Source organism: Carlito syrichta, unplaced genomic scaffold, assembly GCF_000164805.1.
Source record: "Carlito syrichta isolate Samal-C Ts95f unplaced genomic scaffold, Tarsius_syrichta-2.0.1 Scaffold314129, whole genome shotgun sequence".
Taxonomy (NCBI): domain Eukaryota; kingdom Metazoa; phylum Chordata; class Mammalia; order Primates; family Tarsiidae; genus Carlito; species Carlito syrichta.
The window spans coordinates 227834-251074 of NW_007258225.1; the positions used below are offsets into that span (position 1 = coordinate 227834).

The 23241-nt window shown below is 40.6% G+C and overlaps 1 protein-coding gene across 1 annotated transcript in view; it reads right to left on the reverse strand.

Moving 5' to 3' along the window:
* EPB41L4A (erythrocyte membrane protein band 4.1 like 4A) overlaps nt 1-23241 on the reverse strand; it is a 159167-nt gene that overhangs the window by 22195 nt on the left and 113731 nt on the right. The window contains exons 15-16 of the mRNA XM_021719103.1: nt 14520-14567; nt 12589-12666 (exon numbers count right to left, since the gene is read on the reverse strand). Coding sequence (XP_021574778.1) covers nt 12589-12666; nt 14520-14567 — 126 coding nt within the window. The remainder of the gene's footprint in view (nt 1-12588; nt 12667-14519; nt 14568-23241) is intronic.

Here is a 23241-nt window from a genome sequence, read left to right on the forward strand (position 1 = left end):
CTGACTTAAAATTTTCTAAGAAAAAAACACATCAAACAAAGACTCATGTAAAATATTTTTAAGTTTTGACTAAAGAAACAGTGTCTGCTAGAAAGCCAATCTTAACCTATGAAACAAAATCATTGTTGTAAAGCTGCTAAAGAATAAATGATTTTGCTTTGGAATGTTGTTAAAAATTCACACTAATTGTCCAAGTTTTTATCAAAAATAGGTACCAGATATAATTCTCATTATTTTTAGAAAACTAAAAGTACAAAAAGTTAGACATGGCGGCACAATATGTTAGCAGCTGTCAGCATGAGTAAACATGGTGCTCCCAGGTTTACTCAGTGACATGAGCACACCCTGGGTATGGCCCCAAGCAGAGGGTTGAACCCTAGGGAGGGGTCCTGGGGGTGGCCAACCCAGGACATCCCCTCCCCCTCAGGCTCTGGCCTGGGCATAGAGGTCACACTGAGACCATGGATAATACATTCTCTGCACCTGCTGACCACATCTTGCAGCTCTGCATAGTGTATGATCTCCTGCATCCTTGAGGAGTCAGACCCCCTGGACTGGTTCAGACCAGATCGGGCACGCCTGGATTGATACCCATAACCTTTGGTTACCTTTAGTTCACCTTTAGTTCATTATAATACTAAAAACTCCACCCCGGAGAGAAATCGCAGCCCTTTTGTGTGCACGTGACATACGTATGAACGCCTTCTCACACTGTGCCTGTGCACTAAAAACCCTTCCCTTTTCATGCTTAACCCCACAACCCACCCTCTGTAAAATGCTGTATAACCTAAGTCCCTTTTACAATCTCAAGTGTTTTTTTTCCCCGTCCAGCTGGCCACTCCTGGACCACCTTCCCTTTAAGTTCCCTGTAAGTTCCCAAATGAAGCCCATGTCTCATCCGTCGTCTCTTGGTCATTTCTTCGACCTCACTGACACAGTACCTTCCCTTTTGGGGTCTTTGGGAGTCTGGCACAACAGCTAGGCAAGGAATATAAATGATGGAAAAGGAAACTGGGTCGGGGGAGGGCTGGGGAGCATAGGTATTTGCCATGTGAGATCACAGCACAGTGTTACCAAATCTTCTAATTTTTAAAAAAGATAATCTCCAAATATGGATTTTTTAAAAAGTAGGCTCTTCCAGTTTTCAAGTACTAGCCACCAACATCAAGTTTTAAAGCCCTACATGGACCTAACAAAATCCATCCACGGACCACACAGAGCCTGCAGAAGTTTTGGACCTCTGATGTATCAAGCCTTTCTAATAATGGGGTGAGTGTTGTGGGAAGGCGAGGAGGAGTGCTTAATTAGATGTAAATACTGTCTCAATGCATTGCAATGATACTGTGAAGCTGTGAGTACTCCTTGCAAAAACCAAACACCTGTTATTTGAATATTTAGCTTTTAATTTATGTAAGCTCTTCAGGAAGCTACCTAGACTGCTCATCTCCCAGGAGGTGGAAAACAGCACGGAACTGCCAGGAACTCACCCCAGTATTGCAGCCGCATGGGTACAACTGCCTCAAGACAAGAGTGGAAAGAACAGACCCCCTCGGAGTCATTTCCCTCCCTGAACAGATGTCTTTTAGCTCCTCTGTTACAGTACTTAAGATAGACTATGGGCTGGATAGCCAGGTTTGCTGATAGGTACAAATCAGCAGAAGGGTGACATATTCATTTCACATCAAACTTAAACAGAGATAATGTAAAGCAAATTCAAGTTGAAAAGGACAGTACCATGTGAGGAAGAAACTATTTAAGTCTCTCTAGATTAAAGGGGAATTGTGTTCAGCAAAAAATTATCTGTAACATACTCCAAGTCTTTGAAGTGTGTATATTTCCTCACTGAAGTTTTCATTTCTAATAGACTATTATTTGAAGATTAACAGGATACAGTCATGGTAGTTTTTGAAGATTTAAGAACATAGTTCCTTCTCTCATGGCATGGGCAGAGTAAATTAAAATTGAACACATACTGCTATGAACCTGAATATTAGAAGTATCAGAAGAAAAAACATCCGAACGTATACCACCTGAGGTCATAACTATTTACCATTCTGTGAAATAAACACTCCCACATGAAAATGCAATGTGGATTACATGTGGAATACAAGCACGTGAGTGCATTTACATATACACACTTTTGTAGCTAGAGCCTACACCAAGGCATTCCATGTCTCATGTGACAGTAACCCACCAGGTCTGCTGGCAGGGGAACAGTCCTGGACACCCCCAGGACTGAGGGGTCAGCGTTAGGAAGCGGAAACTAATGGGAAGATGCCAGGCTGGCAAGGAGGCATCTCCCCTCCTACTGGAACCCACACCTAGACTGCTAGACGCAGGATTAGACACAAATCCCAGGTCTCCTAACTCCTAACCCTGGAGCTTTGTAGATTGTAGCTTCCATTCTAAACAAAATCGCTGCACAGTTTACGGGCAGAACTAAACTTCATAGTATAAACTATTTTTATCAGGAAGTCAAGATTTGTAACTATTTTTGAGCAAGGCTGACTTAGGCACACACATGCATTCCCCAGAGCATAGACATTTAAAGGGAAGCACAATGACTATAGATTCATTCTCATCTATTGTGGAATTCAGCTGGTTACCTTCTTACTTGGACTTTGAGGATAAAAACTTAAAACTCTTGAGACATAAGCACAACTATTTCCTGTATCTTGCAAATAATGATGACTACATTAATCCTAATTCGGACTATAACATGTACCTTTAATTTTTATTTTTCTAATTGAAAAGTCTAAAATGAGGGTAGTGAACCCCTGTCAGTTAATATCCTTGTGACCCACGTTTCAAAGACAGATGCCCTCTACTGGTGATGGTGTTTCATAAATATTCTAACAAGATACATTAAAAATGTAAGGGCCATTGGAGAGTTCACAACAGAAGCACATTTTCCTGAGTAATGAATGGTGAGGCTGCCTTAGTATGTAATGAAGTTTGAAATTACACCCTTACAAAAGGCCTCTGCTTAATGGTGCCTCATTACAAGAATAAAAGTGTCATTTCTCCCATTGCTGAACTGCTCTAGAAAACACAGGTGCTACTTGGAAAGAAACAAATCCTCCCTAGAAGCCAGAATATTGTAGCACTCAGTTCTTAAAAAGCAGGAGGTAGCAATTTTGTTTAATGCATGAATTGATAAAGAAATCTTTTAATGAAAAAGACATGTTTCCTATGATTATTCTTTTAAGTCTCACTTATTCTTTGATAAGGGATGTCCAAGTGGTTTCTTTGCTATATTTTAATTTTGCTATTTGGTTTACTTCATAAAGAACAAAATAATGAATGTACTATATTGACAAAGTACCTTTAAAAGAGTCAAAAAGTGTTCTTATAGTCATGAAAGACTCAAGGGAAGAAAAGATTCCAGTTTAGTTTATGTTGGGGATCTATTCACTTTCAAATGTTGCATGTAAAGGTGACCCTCAACAAACTGATAAATGTTTTTTCCTGTACCCTTTGATCCAGTAAGTCTACACTTATCATATTTTGTCTATTTCTTCTTCTATATCTCTGGAGAGTCAACAGTTGTAGTAGGAAGTATATATAACAAGGTTTTTGCTTTTTAATTAGTGTATTAGGCAGAGGGTTGCTTTAGAACACAGCAAATTCCAATGTTTCAGAATAGAAGAATTCTAATATATTTCTTCCATGTCTCATCAAATCTCAACACTCTCCTTTTCCAAATTATTCATGCAATTTAGATTTTAACTGCATTTGACACTTAATTAAAGTTTGCAAAGGTTTTTGAAGATGAAATGGCATATAATCTTTTGATAACAATAATGAAGATAATGACTATTCCTAGTCTCTTCTTTCCTGTTTTCCCAATTATAGTTGTGCCTTTTCTGCAAAATTCTTCACATTACCAAATGAATTCTTATACAAATCCCATGTTTTACTTTGTCCTCTGTAACAGTTTTGTTCCTAATAGAAACTTCCTTTACACCAGTTCTTAATTCACTTCTAATTCACCGAGATAAAGACCATGTTTAATACTGAACCTAAGAAGTCTTACAGAGCAAATGTATAATGAAGCTTCAAGATGATTCAAGCTCTAAACGTTGCTATCAAGTTCTCTCTATTCCCAACTCTGCCATTATCTGACTCAGAGACCTTGGGCAAATCATTTATCTTCTTTGGTCAGATCCTAGTTTCTTCATCTCAAAATAATGGCAAAGATCCTTTCTAACTTTAAGCCTTGATGTTTCTCTATTTGCATTTGATTTCCAAGCCAGTCAGACACACTGAAAGAAAGCCCTTCTCCTCCACTGCAGCATAACATTCCAGACAATTGCTTCATATGGCCCCTCCATTGCTAAAATTAAATCTGCAGACCCCAAATGAGTGTAAACTTGTGTTTCTCATCAACTGCACTCATTTTTTCGATCACCTGCTATAAAGCAATCTTCATTTTTTTCCCCCCCAGTTTTTCTTCCCTAGGGAAATTTATGTCGGTTCCAGGCATCTGTCAACATACTCCCTTAAGACCAGCAAGTAAAAAATGCATTTGCTTTCCCTATTATCCCTACCATCAATAAATTATTCTTATTTGCTCTTAAAAGTACTTCTGTCTCTTTCACTTATTCTTTATGTTCCCACCACTACAATAGGCTATGTTTGGGGCAATTTCTCATTCAGACTATCCTGTTCTCATAATTCTGTAAACTGTTTTGTCCTCACTTGGTAATGTGACCACATTTCCCGGTTGCTGCAGCTTTGTACTTCCGCAGTCTCTGTCAACTTTGGTTGTGCTTTAGAAGGCCTAGATCATCCATATCAAATGCCTAAGTCTTGATATGTTCTATTAAAGTAGAAATCAGAAACCTTGCACCTGCAGTTTGGTGAACACTGTTGCCATTGGCTTTATATGAACTGTTTTCTCCCTATCACAATTTTTTTAAAAATCATGGTTTCACTTTGTTGCCAAGGTTGGACTGCAGTAGGATGATCACAGCTCACTACAGAGTTCAACTTCTGGGCTCAAGCAAAGCCTCCTTCCTGCCTTAGCCTCCCAAGGAGCTGGGACTACAGGTGAATGCCACTATAGCTGGCAGATTTATTTGTTTGTTTGTAGTGATGAGGTCTCACTATGTTGCCCAGACTAGTCTCAAATTCCTGGGCTCAAGTGATTCTCCCACTCCACCTCCCAAAGCGCTGGGATTACAGGCATGAGCCACTGCAGCTGGCAAATACTACAATGTTTTCCTTGTTTGTAGCCCCTAAATCAGGAGCAAGACAGTAGGAAATGTTTGGCAAAGAAATAGTTACCTATTTTCAGGCTATGTGGAAGAGATGCCCACTGGTTTAAGTTTGTTAATATCCCAAATATCCCAAACACATTTTACTTTAAGATATGGGGAAATACAGTTCCTTTTTACTACTCTCAAGACAAAATGCTACCAAAGTCATCTTCTCTATTTGCTCTAGTCAGATGCATTGTCCCTATCAGTTACAGTGCCAAGTTTCTGCCACACACAAAAATGTGTTTGTTCTTTTTTTTTTTTTAGAAAAATAATACAAAAGACTTTATGGAAAATACTTAAAATATTTAAAGCTATATTAATCTACTCTTCAGATAATAACTGACATCTAACAGACTAATAGATTCTAAAAGACATCTAAAAGGCAGACAGAAACTCTAACAACATTTAAACCAGAACAAATTTGTGTAAGAAAACACTGACTTCTTTTTTGTTCAAGGGAGTTAGACCCCATTTTACAGATATTGCAAGAACATCAAATAATACTGAGCAATGCTGAAAGTTCTCGTTAATTTAAGAATCTAATGCAGACCACTTTCTACTTTTCAAAACACATCCATTATCTCCTACATCTTCACAGGTAGGCAGGGCAGGTTTTATTCCACTTTGTACATGAGAAACAAAGATTCAGAGGCTAAAGTAACTAGCTCACAACCACACAACTCTTTAACAGAGGGACAAGTGCATAGCACAAGCTCCCTAACTTATACATACACATACACACAGCCTCATATACATGACTCATGTGTTTATGATGTAGATATCCCAGAACAAAATTATGGAAAGGTTCAAATGGTCCTCTGTTGCCAATTTCCCCTTGTCCTGCTCTTCTCCTGAGTTTTTCTCATTTCTATTGCTCTTTTTAATCCTTGCCAGGCTCCAGAGCTACTTGCGCTTTTATGCTGATGCAAAAAACAAAAAACAAAGCACTAGACTACTTCTCTATGTCACCCACCCTTCCAAATCTCCCACTTCAAAATTCTGAAAGCCTAGCGACACATCAAAGCTACTGAGTGACTGAGTAATCCAAAGATTCTCCCCAGTGAATGCTGAAAGGACTGATCTTCATCAATAGCACAAAGACATTTTGCAGACCGCTATCTCTGAATGTCAGGGATATTTTCCTAAGCTCAAGGTATTTTCAAGGAAAGCTCGTTCGTGAAAGGTTTCACTCTGCTAGGTCTACTTCCTAGGTCCATCTCCAGCAAACATCCTGGGAAAGTCCAGGGCATGCCTCATGGGCTCAGACCTATACAGATTAAGTTGGCTCACCATTCTGATCTCAGGGATAGGGTTTATAATTCTAACTAGTAAACACTAATACAATCTAACATTCACACAGATCATTAACTTTACAGTGTCTTATACTGTGTAGCCTCCCTACTTGATGAATCTAATCAAATCAGTTGTTCAACAAAGCAGTACAGCAAAATAAGTAATCTCTAAAGGAAGTTTAAGCATTTTCAGGCTGAGTATGGTGGCTCATGCCTGTAATCCCAGCACTTTAGGAGACCAAGGCAGAACTGCATGAGCCAAGGAGTTGGATACCAGCCTGGGCAACACAGTGAGACATCATGTCTTTAAAAAAAAAAAAAAAGACAACGAAGAAGAAAAAGAAAGCTTAAGCGTTTTTGGCTTTTAATCCTACTGTGAATTTGAAACATCAATTTTAGTTTCCAATACAAATCTATTCTTCACTATTTACATCACAATGAACACTCCAAAACTTTGGGGGGGTCACATGAATACCCCCTTAAGAATCTGATAAAAGCTACAGACCCTGTCTCCAGAAAATTGTGTACTTGAAACACACACAATTTTACATATAATTGTATAGGGTTATGAGAACATTAACACCTACCCATGAAGAAAGGGTAAGAATGTTAGTGTAGCCGGGCTCAGTGGCTCAGCCTGTAATCCCATGCTTTGGGAGGCTGAGGTGAGTGGATTGCCTGAGCCTGTGGGGTTCGAGACCCGCCTAGGCAACTTGGCGAGACCTCATCTCTACAATAAATCAAAAAAATTAGCTGGGCGTGGTAGCGCGCACCTGTGGTCCTAGCTACTTGGAAGGCTGAGGCGGAAGGATCGCTGGAGCCCAGCAGGTCGAGGTTGCGATGGCCAGGAGCGGCCACTGTACTCCGGTCTGGGCGACAGAGTGAGACTCCAACTCAAAAAAAAAAGAGTGTAGTGTAAAAATAACCAAATGTGTTAAGTTAGAAAAGGTGGAAGAATGGAAGACAAGACTAAAAGAAAAGTTAAAAAGGGATAGAAGAAGGATAGAAGACAGGACAGGCGGAGAGGTAGTAACTCCAGAACTGGGTCTAGGACTTTGTGGTTCTATATACCTCAAAGCATTCTCATCTCTTAGATTTCATTTCATCTTTACAGTAACTCATTCAACAAAATTAATTGGTTGTTATGCCCCTTCCCCATTCTAAAGATGAGAAAACTAAGATCTGAATTGGTTACATGAGTTGCCAAAGGCCAAATATCAGCACATTACAGAACTAAATCCCTGACCCAAATCCTGGGATTATCTTGTGACACACCATCAGCTCCTCAGTGGAGACAGGATTCAGAGAAGAGGGGAGGAAGAAAGACTGGAAAAGGAGCCTAGGAAAGAAAAAGGAACTGGATGAGGAAAATAATGTGATCTAAAGAGTGAAAATGGAGGCAAGATATTGGAAAGAGAAATAAGGATATAAGCAGAGAAACTAAGGAGGAAATAAGGACTTTGTTTTGTTGTTTTGTGGGATGGTTTTTTTTTTGAGTCAGCGTCTCTCTGTAGCCCAGGCTGGGGTAAAGTGGCACAATGATGGCTCACTATAACTTCCGCCTAGGCTCCATGATCCTTCCGGCTCAGTATCCCAAGTAGCTGAGACTACAGGTGCATGCCACCACAACTGGGTAGCTTTTTGACTTGTTGTAGTGACAAAGTCTTGCTATGTTGCCCAGGCTGGTCTCAAATTCCTGGGCTCAAGCAATTCTACCACCTTGGCCTCCCAAAGTGCTGGGATTACAGGTGTGAGCCACCATGCCTGGCAAAATAAGGATTTTCTGTCATCCTAGATGTTATAACAAAAACTGTGCTCCAGCTTCTATCTGGTTATAAAGAGGGATGAAAAATTATCTTCTCAAACTTCAAAACTTAGAAAACTGTAAGATGCTCATCTAGATTATGAAAACAGTAGAAAAAGAATAAAGCAGAAAGGGGTAGGAAGACAAATGATGTCCCAAATAAAGGAGCAGAGCAAGTTCCTCTGGTGTTCTAGGACTCATTGAGGGGAAAAAACCCGCAGTCAATGCTTAACAGAGGAATCCCACACATCTGGCCTCCTCAACGCTGGACCCAAAGGTGAGAGAGGGGTGGCTAATCACAGTTACACTTTCCTAAAATTAAAACTCAACAAAAACAACAATCCTTGCTTTTATTGTTAGCCTTCCAGAGTTCATGTAGATTAGGATTTTTTTTTTTTTAATGACTGTTAAAAGTCTGCTTGGGATAAAGCTGACTCATAAACAGTGTTGTATAAACTTCTGCTTCTCTTCACACAAAATGAGAGATGTCTGAATTGTTATCCATGGAAACGGTAAAGCAGCTTAAGCTCTTATGGGTTGCCTTTGTGGGGAACAACAACAACAACAATATTCCCACAGAGTGGCCTCAAGCCTAACGGAAAGACTTCTTTTATGTTTTGAAAAAAATCCTGCAAAAGGGAGTGGCAACGGTAACGACATCCCAAAGACCATACAAAACTTCCACAAGTAAAACTGACTCTCTCCAAAGTTCCACTGGACACATCCCGGGCTCCAAAAGAGTTTTTGAAAAGCAAAGGTGCCCAGCAGTTGCCACTCTTTCCAGGTTAAAGGTTCCCAAAGAGAGACAGAAAAGTAGGGTGTGTTGGGGCACAGGCTCTTGTTGCAAAGTGATGTAGCATCCTGGGGCTGACTTTAGAGACCTTGCTGGCAAGAAGTGCGTCAACATACACAGAGTTCTGGTTGTGTCCTTCTAGGGTTGCCAGAGTCCTTTCTTTTTATTTTACCTTACTTATTTATTTTTGACTCAAGGTTTCACTCTGTTGCCCAGGCTAGAGTGCAGTGGCATAATCATGGCTCACTGCAGTCTTAGCCTCCTGGACTCAGGTGATCCTTTTGCCTCAGCCTCCCGAGCAGCTGGGACTACAGGTGGGTACCACCACACTCAATTATTATTATTATTATTATTTTTGTAGAAAAGAGGTCTCCAACTCCTGGGTTCAAGTGATCCTCTCTCATCTCAAACACCCAAAGTGCTGGGATTACAGGTAATCCACATCACCACATCCGGCCCAGAGTCCTTTAATAAAAACACAAAGACCTTCTAAATCTAAAATAAAATAAAATTTAAATTAACAAAACAAAATAAAAGCACAAAGGATGGCACTGAGAGCATACTGGATCCTACTGTCAGTTGAGAAAAGGAAGGATGAATGAGACTGAAGAGATTCATCTTTTCCCCAAAAGAGGAGTCTCTTGCACAAGTAGGAATTCCCAGACATCAGAAGACAACCCTTCATCATGGGCAAAAGACATATGAGGACCATGACAGGACTGCAGTTTAAATACTCAGACTTATGCATCCTGATGTGGAATAAGGGGGTTCTAGCAAGATTTAGAGGTCTAATAATGAGATAAGGGAGTTGGCAGTAGCATAGCATAGTGGGTAAGTGGCATCCAGAAGAGGGCAATGAGTTTGCACTCCCTTTCTCTGCACACTGTAACCTGCTGCACCAGAATTCGCAGGGGTGGGGATCAGACCCGAAAGACATACATCTTTCTCTGCCCACTTTCTGCTATGCCCCTGAGAGCTAGGCTCTAGACCTTATCAGCTACACAGGCAACTTATGTAACCCCAGGGCATTATTTCTGCAGGTAAAATAAATGACTGAGTTATTTGCATGAAATGCATTATTAGAGTGTGTTTTGAAAGCTACTTCTCATTACTGGCCTTACATATGCATTATCATTTAAACATTCAGAACCACCGTCATTCTAAAACGTACTTCCTACATAGTATGAAGAAAGACATTCCAAAAATCTTCCCAAGAAGGGGCAGGAGAAAACTCTTAAGGGAGAAAATACCTACAAGGACCATTGAAGCTAGTGCAACTAGACCAGTAAGGAGCAATTTGATGGTCTGATGACAACCTTTCACGATTGTCTCATTTTCAATGGCAAATGTCACTGTGAGTGCTTCTGACCCCAACAGACACTGTTTTTACATGGGCCATCTTGTAGCAGCTGAGAATATAGTACAATTTAGAATACACCAAGCAAAACAAAAATAGACTCTGGTTTGATCAATAAGTACAAATTTTATTGATTTATTTATTTATAAGTTGGGGGGTCTCACTCTGTCACCCAGGCTGAAGTACAGTGGTACAATCATGGCTCATCAAAGCCTCTATTTCCTGGGCTTACGTGATCTCTCTGCCTCAGCTGGGACTACAGACACATGCCACCATGCCAGGTTAATTTTTTTGATTTTTTTTTTTTTGTAGAGCTGAAGTGTCACTATGTTACCAAGACAGTTCTCGAACTTCTGGGCTCAAGCAATCCTTGCACCTTGGCATCCTTAAGTGCTAGGATTACAGGTGTGAGCTACCACGTTCAGCCATGTATAGTTTTCAAACAGAAAAAAGTTTTGTTTCATTTTTGCTTTGCTTTGTGTTGCTTGTTTAGCAATTTCGGATCAGGAAGAGATAACCTGAGAGAGAGCTGCCTCCCACACTTGAGTTTTTACAGATGAAGAAACTGAAATTATTTCCTTGAGAAAGGTACAATAACACATTGAGATCTCGCATCTATCTGGTGTAACTCCAATCGCTAAGAAGGTACCACATAGAAAATTTTCCTAAGAAAACGGTCCTCTCCTACAGTGCTGTCTGGGCTATTATTACACAGGCTTTGTAGTCAAAGAGGGCAGCCAATTCAATTTGTGCCAAGCATCAGGGCTCCAAGCACTAAAGAAGGACCTTGGAGACTATCTAGTCTAACTTCCTCACTTTACAGAAGGGAAAAAGGTGACCTAGAAAAGCAAAGCAACCAGGCCAGAGTTCCACATTAGATGAAAACAGGTTTCTCAACAGTGCCACTATTGATGTGTTTTTGTACTACACACTGCTTGGTTGCTGGGGACTGTCCTGTCCATTGTAGGATGTTTAGCAGCATTGTGGGCCAGTTGCAATCCCTCTACACAATTGTAGCAATAAAAAATGTCTCTGGATATTGCCAAATGTTCTGGGAGGGACAGGGAGGACAAAACTCCCCAAGTTAAGAACCCTGGGATAAACACTGGCACAACTGACAACCTAATCTAACTCCCAACCTGAGGCTCTTTTCATTAGTCACATGAAAACTTGTTTTCAAAATAGTATTTTGGAACTAGGGAGAACTGATTAATGCATTAAGTCACCATTAATACTGATTACATGTCAAATGATGTTATTAACAAGCTCTTAAAAATGTGTTTTACAGATGTGAACTAACTGCAATTACTCATCTGTGTGTGCCTGACCTGAACATAAAAACATATTAGCATATACATGAGCCTGAAACTACGAAATCTATAAAACAATGAGTCTCTCATTTTTGGTTGGGTAAAACACAGTAATGCCATATTAAAAGATAGTTCAGGAAGTAATTTTTTTTATTTTGAGTCAGGGTCTCACTCCGAGGTCCAAGCTGGAGTGCAGTGCCATGATCACAGCTCACTGTTGCCTCAACCTCCTAGGCCCAGGCAATCCTTCTGCCTCAGCCTCCTGAGATGCTGGGAAATACAGGCACATGCTATCATGTCTGACTAATTTTTAATTTTTTGTAGACAAGGTCTTACTATGTTGCACAGGCTGGTCTAAATTCCTGGGATTGAGCAATTCTCCTGCCTCAGCCTCCCAAAATGCTGGTATTACAGGCATGAGCCACTGTACCCAGCAGTTCAGGGAGTAATCTCCTTAGAAATGGTACACTTTCTCATCAGTCTTAGAAAAAAAAAATCACTACATATTGTAGCTAAGTATAGAATTACCTTGTTTTTTGTTTTAACAAGAAAATATTATCAAGTGTTTAACCATCTTATTGTGAAGTTAGGAAAATTCCATTCAAAGAGCTGAAAATTCCTAAACCAAGTGCTTCAAAATAGTGCCAGATTCCTCTCAAACACAGATGGTAAAACCAGGCTTATGAATACATAGTACACATAGCTTCTACTACCAATAGCAGCCTCTGATTTCAAAGGGCCAGTTCATTATAACATTCAGATTATTACCTGTTTCTCTTTTTCCGGTGTTCTCTATTAGAATTTTCTGACTCACTACCACTGCTTGTGTTACATCGTGAACGTGACCTGAAGATAAAATGATAAAAACAAGTTTACAACAAAACATTTATGACAAATGAAAAATCTCAGTAAAGGTTCATGTTGGTTCTTCAGAATTAATTTTGTAAAAATCACTAATCCAAACATAAAGAGCCATAATCTCCTCTGTCCCAGTCAGTGTCTGAGAATTCAGACATCTGAATGTGTCTACGGCTCAGGGATACATCAGTGCAGGAGAAATATGAAAGCTGATTTAGGCCAATGTCATGTTTCCAGAAAGGACCACAAAATCAATCACTTCCAACAGAACTCGGACACGGTAAATGTATAAGCCTCTGTGCTGGACGAAATATGGACATAAGATCTTGTCATTCTCCTACACCTTCATCCCCAACATTGAAAGGGGTAGAGTTTAATTGCCCAGTTGTGACTTGTTTTTACCAATGGAACGAGGTGGAAGGGATACTCTGCCAGTTCCAGAACTAGTTCTTAAAAGACTGGTAGCATCTGCTTCTTTCCAGCCACCAAGAAGCCTAGGGTAGCCATGTAGAAAGACCATGCAGAGAGGTCCCAGGCCTCCAGCCATTCTGGCAAGATGCCAACATAAGACAGAAAGTCCCTCTGAATAACATAGTCTTAGTTACCATCTGATGATAGCCTCATGAGACACCAAACAAGACTAGCTAAACAACTGCCTGTTTGCCAGGCATGGTGACTCACACCTGTAATCCCAGCACTTTGGGAAGCAGACGCAAGAGGATTGCCTGAGTCCAGGGGTTCGAGACCAGCTGGATAACTTGGTGAGACCTCGTTTCTACAATAAATAAAAAAATTAAGCTGGGTGTGGTGGCTCACATCTGTTATCCCAGCACTTTGGGAGGTGAAGGTGAGAGGACTGCCTGAGTTCAGGGGCTTGAAACCAGTCTGGACAATATGGTAAGACCTTGTCTCTATAATAAATCAAAAAATTAGTCAGTCTTTAGTTCCAGCTACTTGGAAGGCTGAGGTAGAAGGATCGCCTGAGCTCAGCAGGTTGAGGTTGCAGTGGCAGTGAGTGTGCCACTACACTCAAGCCTGAGCAACAGAGTGAGACTCCAACTAAAAGAAAAAAAAAATTAGCTGGGCATAGTGGCATGTGCCTGTGTTTCCAGCTATTTGGAGGGCTGAGGTAGAAGGATCACCAGAGTCCAGAAGGTAGAGGTTGTGGTGGCTATGAGTGTGTCAATGCACTCCAACCTGGGTAACAGAGTGAGAGATTCCTACTCGAAAAAAAAAAAATGTTCAACCAACAGAATTATACAAGCTAAATACAGTTGTTGCTTTAAGTCACCAAGTTTTGGAATGGTTTATAATATAGTAACAGATAACTAGAGACAGCACCTCTGAGACACAAAGGAGCAGAAAAAAGTGAAATGTTTAAGGATGCAACAGAATGGAAGACTGAGAACTAGTTGAAGCCAAAATAGGCTTTCTTTTTTCTTTTTTTTGAGTTAGAGTCTTACTCTGTCACCCAGACTGGAGTGCAGTGGCTGCTCCCGGCCACCACAGCCTCGACCTGCTGGGCTCCAGTGTCCTTCCGCCTCAGCCTTCCAAGTACCTGGAACTACAGGCATGTGCTACCACGCCCGGCTAATTTTTTGATTTATTGTAGAGATGAGGTCTCGCCAAGTTGCCCAGGAGGGTCTCGATCCCACGGGCTCAGGTAATCCACTCACCTCAGCCCCCCAAAGTGCAGGATTACAGGCTGAGTCACTGAGTCCGGCCAAAATAGGCTTTTAAAAGCACAAAAAAATTTGCCCCACTCTTGCCTCAACTCTGAGTACTGCTAATCTGTTAAACCTTCCTCCCTCTCTGATTCTGCCTCCATTTTGTTTCTTTACCTCCTCCTTTGCTTTAGATCTGAATCTTCACCACTGTTATGGGCTTTCCTACAAAAAAAAAATCAAGACATTAAAGAAAAAAGAATTACCAATTATCTAAGGAAAGCATGCCAAAATGAGTATCACTTCAGTTAATATATACCTACCACATATGGATTCATTCATCAAACAATTAAGTCAAAAATATATTCCCAACCCTATGTACAATTGGTTCCAGAAATAAAACATAATATCACCTGGCCTCAAACTAGTAGGGGGTGCAAACAGTCTGAATTCCATTCATCCAGTGATGGGGTTCATTGGTAGTTTCAGGTCTGCAATCCTCCAAGTCAATTTCTGCCATAATCTAACTGACATCAGTTCTTACTCTGATGCCCTCTCTATCATCCTGGTCTCAAACTCCCTTTATCTCTTCTCTAATAATCTCCTCCACTAAAAACTCAGCAATCTACTTCATGGTCCCACCTTGGACTTTATTATTTGTGACCACCTCCCAACACCTTGCTCTCTGACCACAACCTCCTCTCCATGCTACTGACCTGTTGACCACTTCCAATTTTCCTTCAAACAACTTCAATGGGGTATCCTGGTTAAAAAGTGCCACCTCTGGAGCCAATCTGAATGTGAATCCTGTCTCCTCCACCGATAAGTTGTGTGATTTAAACAAATTACTCTTCTACTCAGCGCCTCGCTTTTATTTATTTATTTATTTTATTTTATTTTTTTGAGTTGGAGTCTCGCTCTGTTGCCCAGACTGGAGTGCAGTGGCTGCTCCCAGCCACCGCAGCCTCAACCTGCTGGGCTCCGGCGATCCTTCTGCCTCAGCCTTCTGAGCAGTCGGAATTACAGGCGTGCACTACCACGCCTGGCTAATTTTTTGATTTTATCGTAGAGATGAACTCTCACTGCCCAGGCAGGCCTCGAACCCGCAGGCTCAGGCAATCCACTCACATCAGCCTCCCAAAGGTGCGGGATTACAGGCTGAGCCACCGAGCCCGGCCCTCACTTTTAATAGAATCCCCTTTAAAGAGTCCCTTAAAGGATAAAATGAATAAATACATTTAAAATGCATAGAGTAGGACCTGGGCCATTGTTAGCACTCAATAAAGGAGAGCTGTTATTGTCACTGCCTACTCAACTATTTCCATTCAGTCCTTTCTTTGACCCCAATAGGACCGTCCATTGACCTGGCTACTTTCCACTAGTTCTTCATCTCTCTTCACTGCCTTCCATATTCACCTTAGACTTCGTGGTCTGTTATTTCTTTTTTTTTAATTTTAATTTCAAAGATGTGGGGTACAATTCAGGGTTAGGTATACAAATGGGCATTGTACAGGTAAAGTTTAGGCCTCACTTTGGTCCTATCACCTGGTTTGAGACCAGATACCCCTTTTTTTTTGGAGTCAGAGTCTCACTCCATCACCTAGGCTGGATTGAGTGGCACCTCATGGTCACCCCAGTGTCGACATGCTGGGCTCCAGCAATCCTTCTGCCTCAGCTTTCCAAATAGCCGGAAATACAGGCGCGTGCTACCATACCCAGTTAATCAGTTTATTTATTGTAGAGATGAAGTCTTACCATGTTGCCCAGACTGGTCTCGAACCTGAGGCTCTTGCCTCAGCCTCCCAAAGTGCTGGGATTACAGGCTTGAGCCAATGGGCCTGGCCCAGGTACCCTTAATGATGAAGTGTGCCCCCCTGCCCCCTCCCCTGACAGTTTCCCATTACTGCCAATCCCTTTCCTATAGTATTATGACAATTGTTCAGGGTCCACTTATGAGTGAGAACATGTGGTACTCAGTTCTTTGTTTCTGTGATAGATCTAGTCTTATTTCAATAACCTGCACACCAGTACTCAATACCCCTACTCTCTGTTTTTCGGTCCACGTTTCTGGTAAAATCCCAGGCATGGTAAATCCCACTATGCAGGTTCTCTGGGCCGGCCCTAAAGAGCTGGCTAAGCAGTGCTGGAAGGAGTCACACAAAAAGGGCATAATTGTTACACTACAAATCCATGTTCACAAACCACAAGGGCGGCCACAACATGGTCAGCAATCCCACCACCTTTCTAACCTAAGAACTCTGTTTCTACAAAGTAGTTTCAAATACCATCCTACAGCCCGTTGACCCACAGCACCTCTGTTTCAGCATATGACTTTGTTTTCTCCTTCCAAAGGAAAAAGTAACCATTAGATGGAACTCTTGCATCTTCCTGCTACCAAAAATAAGAACTTAACCCCATCTCCTTCTCTGTTATTTATGGAGCTATCCTCACAACCAAGGTCAGTCCCTCCATCTGTACCATGTGTGTCCCATCAGCTCGTGTCACTTCAATGACTTCCATTAACTGTCCCTCAATTTTCATATACCAGGGAGCAGCACCCCCAAAATGGAATGTATTAAAAATTGTGCATTTATTCTTACATGTTTAAACTTCAGTCACCTTCAAAGTACTCTCCGTTTGATGCAATACAGCTACTGAGACACTTTTTCCACTGCTCAAAACAGTTTTTTAACTTGTCAATTTTGATTCCATTTAGGGCTTCTGCCATTTTTTTGTTTCATCACTTCCACATCGGTAAAATGTTTCCCTTTGAAGACATTTTTAATCCAGGGAAACAAACAAAAACAACAAAGTGGTTTGAGGCAAAATCGGATCAACAGGGAGGATAGGGCAAGAGGGTCATACCATTTATTGGTCAAAAACTGGCTCGGTGGCTCAGCCTGTAATCCCGCGCCTTTGGGAGGCTGAGGTGAGTGGATTGCCTGAGCCCGCGGGTTCGAGACCCACCTTGGCAGCGAGACCTCATCTCTACAATAAATCAAAAAATCAGCCGGGCGTGGTAGCGCATGCCTGTCATTCCGGCTACTCGGAAGGCTGAGGCAGAAGGATCGCCGGAGCCCAGCAGGCGAGGTTGCGGTGACTGGGAGCAGCCATGGCACTCCGGTCTGGGCGACAAAGTGAGACTCCAACTCAAAAAAAAAAAAACTGCTGAACACTCAGTGCTGTGTAAGCAGGTGCCCTCATAAATTACCCATTATGAAATGGGCAAACGCAATGAAAGAATCTAAAAGAAACAAAACAAAAACCTCACTAAAGCCAAAAGCAGACTCTCACTTACCGGAACACTGATGCCAATGTGTTCCTAGAACACTTACCTAGTGGGGGAAGGCTGTACCACAAGGGGCCCACCCTCCAAAAAATAATTCTGGGAGTTTTTTTGGTCCCCTCTCATATATTCAATCTGTTCTTCTGACAAACTCTCTTTAGAAGCTACTAACACTGTCAAGTCTTTCCTACTGAACTCCACACCACTCCTCATCAACTGCCGAGTCTCTCCTCTTCCCTTCAGAGACAGACTTCTTTACCCCCTGTCTGTGCTCCATGCGCCTTTCCTTACTTTCCATCATCTCGTGTCTTCACACTCTGATTGGGGTGGACATAGTTCTTTAATGCCACCCTAACGGCCTACATTCTCTTACATTACGTTTACCCCAGTATACCTATATCAAATAACATGACACCAATTATGTGGTCCCTATCCTTATATCACATTCTTTGGAAACTATTTCACTGAAACACAATTATATAAATATTGTTCACAGATAACCTAAGTAGTGTTCTAGGAATACAATTCCATTCGTGCATAGGTTTTTAATTTTCTGAGAGGATAACTGCCTAGTTTTCTACAAACATATTACTTGCTTAGTGTTCTTTTGCTTATCACTAATTCTTCATTCAAACTCTGAGAGAACTGCAAAATTCCTCCTATGTACTGACACTCAAGTCATCTGCAAGTTCCAGCTACACCCCTCCTGAAGCCCTCTGCCCTCCAGAGCATATCTGGACTGCTCACCCTCTAATACTGCTACACAGTTGTAGTTCTGATTAACTTCCTTCAACATGATCCGGGGAATTCCTTCTGCTTTTTTGTATAATGGATTCCATATTTCCAGGTCTTATGGCTTCTTGTCTTGGTTTTGGTAGAGCATATCTCTCCATTGTTAACAGAGAAAATTTGCATGGCAGGTACATTTTTGGAGATTTAAATTTTCTGAAAATATCCTTATTCTATACATACAAATAGAGTCTATCTGGGCAAAGAATCCTAAACTGAAAATAATCTTTCAGAATCTTGAAGACAATGGTTTTTTGCCTTTCTCTGATACTACTGTTAAGCAACCCAGTGTCATTCAGATTTATCACCATTTGTGCACAGATATTTTTTCCTCTCCCATATCCCCTTACTCACTCCATGTCTTTAAACTTCTCTTTTAATGCATAATGTTTTGAAACTTAATGATAATGGATCTTGCAATGGATAAAACGTTTCAATCCATTAAGTCAAACACTTCTCTATAAAGTCACATCCTTCAGTTCTAGAATATTTTCTTGCAGTATTTCTTTTTTTTAAATTTCCTTTTTTTATTTTAAAGATGCGGGGTACAATTGCACTATTTCTTTAACAGTTTCCTCTCCCACATTTTCTGTGTTCTTTTTCTCTTAGAAGTTTCCTTAGTTAAATGTTTGATATACACATTTGATAATTTTATTATCTTTAATTCCATATATTAGTGTTATTTTGGTTTTTCTGTATCTACTTTTTGGGAAGAGTACCTTAACTCTATCTTCCAACCATCTACTGATTCTTTTAAATTCTATCACACTAATTTAAAGTCATTGATTCTTAACTTTTTATGGCAATCCCCTAATATTTTTCATTTTTTCTACAGATAATAATTACAGATTTTGTTTGTTTGTTTTGTTTTGAATCAGGGTCTCACTCTGTTGCCTAGGCTGGAATGCAGTTGCATGATCACTGCTCACTGCAATCTTGACCTTTTGGTTGACTTCAGCCTCCCAAGAAGTTGGGACTACAGGCATGTAGACTGGCTAATTTTAGAATTTTTTTGTAGAGACAAGGCCCTGCTATGTTGTCTAGGCTGGTCTTGAACTCTGGGCTCAAGTGATCCTCCCATCTTGGCCTCCCAAAGTGCTAGAATTACTGGTATGTACCACTGTACCCAGGCAATAATTATAGTTTTTAGAAATTTTTCTTTGTGTCTTATATTGTCTACTTCCTGTGAGTTCCCTTCCACCCTACCCTGCATCCCACTTATTTAATTTAGTTTCTGTCTTTCCAAACATAAGCTATCTTCAAATCCAAGTAATCATAACTCCTGCTTCATATTAGAGCACTGGGCCCTAAAAAGACTGGAGCCCTCGGATGGTGCAGAGCACATTAACTCATGGCTTCCCTGTAACGTGGGGCAAAATAATGTGGGTAGGGGCCTCAACCATTTCACTGGAGGATGCTTTGAAAGCCAGTATACATAGGTCCTTTTATCTGGTCCCTATCTGTTTCTTACAGTGGGATTCTCTTATCTCATAACTGGGAGATAAAAGCCTGGCTTCTAACATTCTGGGAATGAAAAGAAAAAGGAGCCACTTGGTAAGTAAATTTTTACTCTTTTGATATTTTCCACAATTTCTCCATCTCCTTTACCAGTAAATCCTCTTCAACTGAGCCATTAATGCTGGAGGTTCTTACAGGACTGTCACTGGCTTTGTCTTTGTATTTTATCTAAACTATCTACCTCTATGGTCTCATCTTTATTATATATTTAAATTATTATCTTTAAGAAACTTAAATTTTAGTTCAAACAGCTAATCTAACTATTGACTTTTATCCAAAAACCATGTGAGCTCTGCATGTCTTTCCAGAAATTTTGTTTGTTAGTATCACACTAACTTAAAATCATTGATTCTTAACTTTTTATGGCAATTCATTGATATTTTTCATTTTTCTAAAGATAAAAATTACAGATTTTACTTACTTGTTTTGTTTTTGAGTCAGGGTCTTACTCTGTTGCCCAGGCTGGAATGCAGTTGCATGATCACAGCTCACTGCAACCTTGACTTCTCAGAAGTGCCATAAATTCAACATATCAGAAACTAAATTCACAGTTGTCCTTTCAAGTCTGTAATACTTACAGACGTCCATAAATTACAACTTGGTTCATAAAACTGTACAAGCCTGGGTTTCATTCTTAACTTCTGCCTCACCTCCAACCCCTCAAATAGACCCTTCCAATCTACTGATTTTACCTCCTACTAGCTCTCAAAGGCATCTACTTCATTCTATGTCTACAACACCACCTTGGTCCAAGCTCCTATTCTCTACTGCGAGGACTCATCCAATAGCCTGCTGCCTGGTCTTTCCATTTCTGCGACTACCTTCTTTCACCATTTCTCCAAAGGACAGTAAGGATCATCTCTGATCACACTACTCCACTACCGGCTAAGCACCAAAATCCTGAACAAAGCCAAGATAGGTCCAGTCCTATCTTTCTTCCTTGGCTTACCTCTAACATACTTCTGTTCACTCTCAGAGCTTTAGCAACCCTGGCCTTTTATCCTTTTTCATGAATGTTCCCTACTCCCTTCCATTCCAATTCTTTTGCATATGCTAGCTCCACTACATAGGGTGATCTTTCTATTCTTTTTTGTCTACTTTTATCTCAGATCCCAGTTCAAGCATCCAACCTCAGGGAATCCTTCCTCCCAACCTCCTTGGCTCAGCGATTCAGCAAACTTCTCCTAAAATTGCTGGTCACACAGGTGTTTGGTTAGCAAAAATCTATCAAGGAGTTACATTTATGATGAGTACTTTTTGTATGCATGCTAGGTTTCAATAAAAAGGTGTTTTTTTTTTTTAAATTCTCCCAAGCACCACATAACTCACTCATATAATACATCAAATTCATAATTGCACATATATTTGTGCCTGTAAGCTCCCAAGAACAGGGACTATGTCTACTGGTGCTTAGCACACAGCCTGGCATACATTAGGCACTCAAACATTGTTGAGTTTATATATGGAAGCTGAGGAGTGAAAATATATTGTACGAACAGAAAACATGCTTTCTTTTTATAGAACAGAAATATTTAAACAAGCAAGCTTCAGGGCCTTCACAAACCTCGAAAAGTATATGAAAATGTTTATGTGTACTTAAATAAGTACCTTTTCTCTTTAGAGAATAAATCAAACATTTCATCAAAATCTGAGGGTACAGTTACCCAAAAAGGTTCAGTATCACCATTCTAGACTCAGTTGGCATTTGATACCTTGTGTCCATCTCATGACAACTGACAAAATTGGACATTTTGACATCGATTGCAACACTTGTTATCCTGGCATCCAAAGCAAAATAGAATTTCCTATTATTAAATTTAAGTCCTTGAGATTCTTCCACACTGATGACAAATCTCAGTTTTAAATGTCAGAGTTAATCCAGTGATGTAGGGATTTGTGCCCAGGGGCAAGGTAAATGTGTGTAAAGATAAAACAAGACTGACAAGGATAGGGACATTTATAGGGCACTTACTGTGGGGGAAGGGGACATAGAATATGCTTCAGTTCTTCCATGCCAACATGTAGCAATGACTCATCACCTCAAAACACAGATACCCAATAAGTGACAGAACCAGACAAAAGACTCTATGGCTGCTCAGGCAAAAAGATTCTCTACCCAGTAAATTAAAATACATCTTTCTCCTGGACTATGGCAATAAAAGGGTCCTGTATCCATGCTTCTGTGTTTCACAAGAAGTCAACAACAAAAAAAATGTACCTCAGTGTAGAAGTCAAGTCTAGAATCGGCAATATAGATGCTCCAAGCTACTTCAAGTGATTAGTTTGTATGCATATTTTAGCAAAACTTGATTAAGTCCATTTTCAAATATATTAACAATTATCCACACTACATTTTTTATAAGGTGTTGACAAATTGCACTGTCAAGAATAAAAATGATAAAACTCGATCTAACAATAATACTACATGCTAAATTCTTAATATATCAAGTTATTCCCACCACTCACATCCTCTTAATACATACATATACAAATGCACTTTAACATATATCACAATGGTGCTACTTTGGTTTTAAGTTCTGTCCCAGTTGAACCAATCCTTGGTGTTTCCAAGGAGAAAGCTCAGTAACAGCTGTGGTAGAACCTCGTTTAACTGAGGTTTATTATTTCTACCTTTTTCAGATGTACAGACCAAGATTCTAATCCCAGATATGCCACAGAGGACATCTTTCCTCTGTGACATCTCTTGTCATCTCTCCAAGCCCCAATTTTCTCAACTGTCAAAGTGAGACAATGGTGCTGGGCTAGGTTCTTTGCATTGGTACTCAACCCCTAATAACTCATCTATAATCTCCCCTTTGCTGCCAAGATGAGAAGCCAGGAAATTATATTTTCCCAGACTCCCTTGCCTTCTGGGTTCCAGTTGGAGAGGCAATCCAGTAAGATCTGAAGGCAGGAAAAAGGAGAAAGTGATTCTGCTTCTCATAGCACCTGTGGCATCAACTTTTGCACTCCTGACAAGTGGGGGATCCATGGCTTTAGCTACAGTACTGGTACCTCCAGTCAGTGACAGGAAGAGCAGTTCCTGCTTAGCATCCATGGTGGTTCCTACAGCAACATCAGCAGCAAGCACAGGCTCAGGAGGACAGCTCAAAGGTGAAAGTAGCTTCTGATCTCTGGGTAGCATCCCCTTCTTTCCTTTATTTCTCCAGTCCAGGGGCAGTAATGCAACCAAATCTCTGGCTTACACCACTGTATGCCTTTTGTGCCTTCAATCCCATTCATATGTACCAACATAATCCCTCTCCCCTAGAAATGCCTCATGACTGAATGATATAAACGTCCATC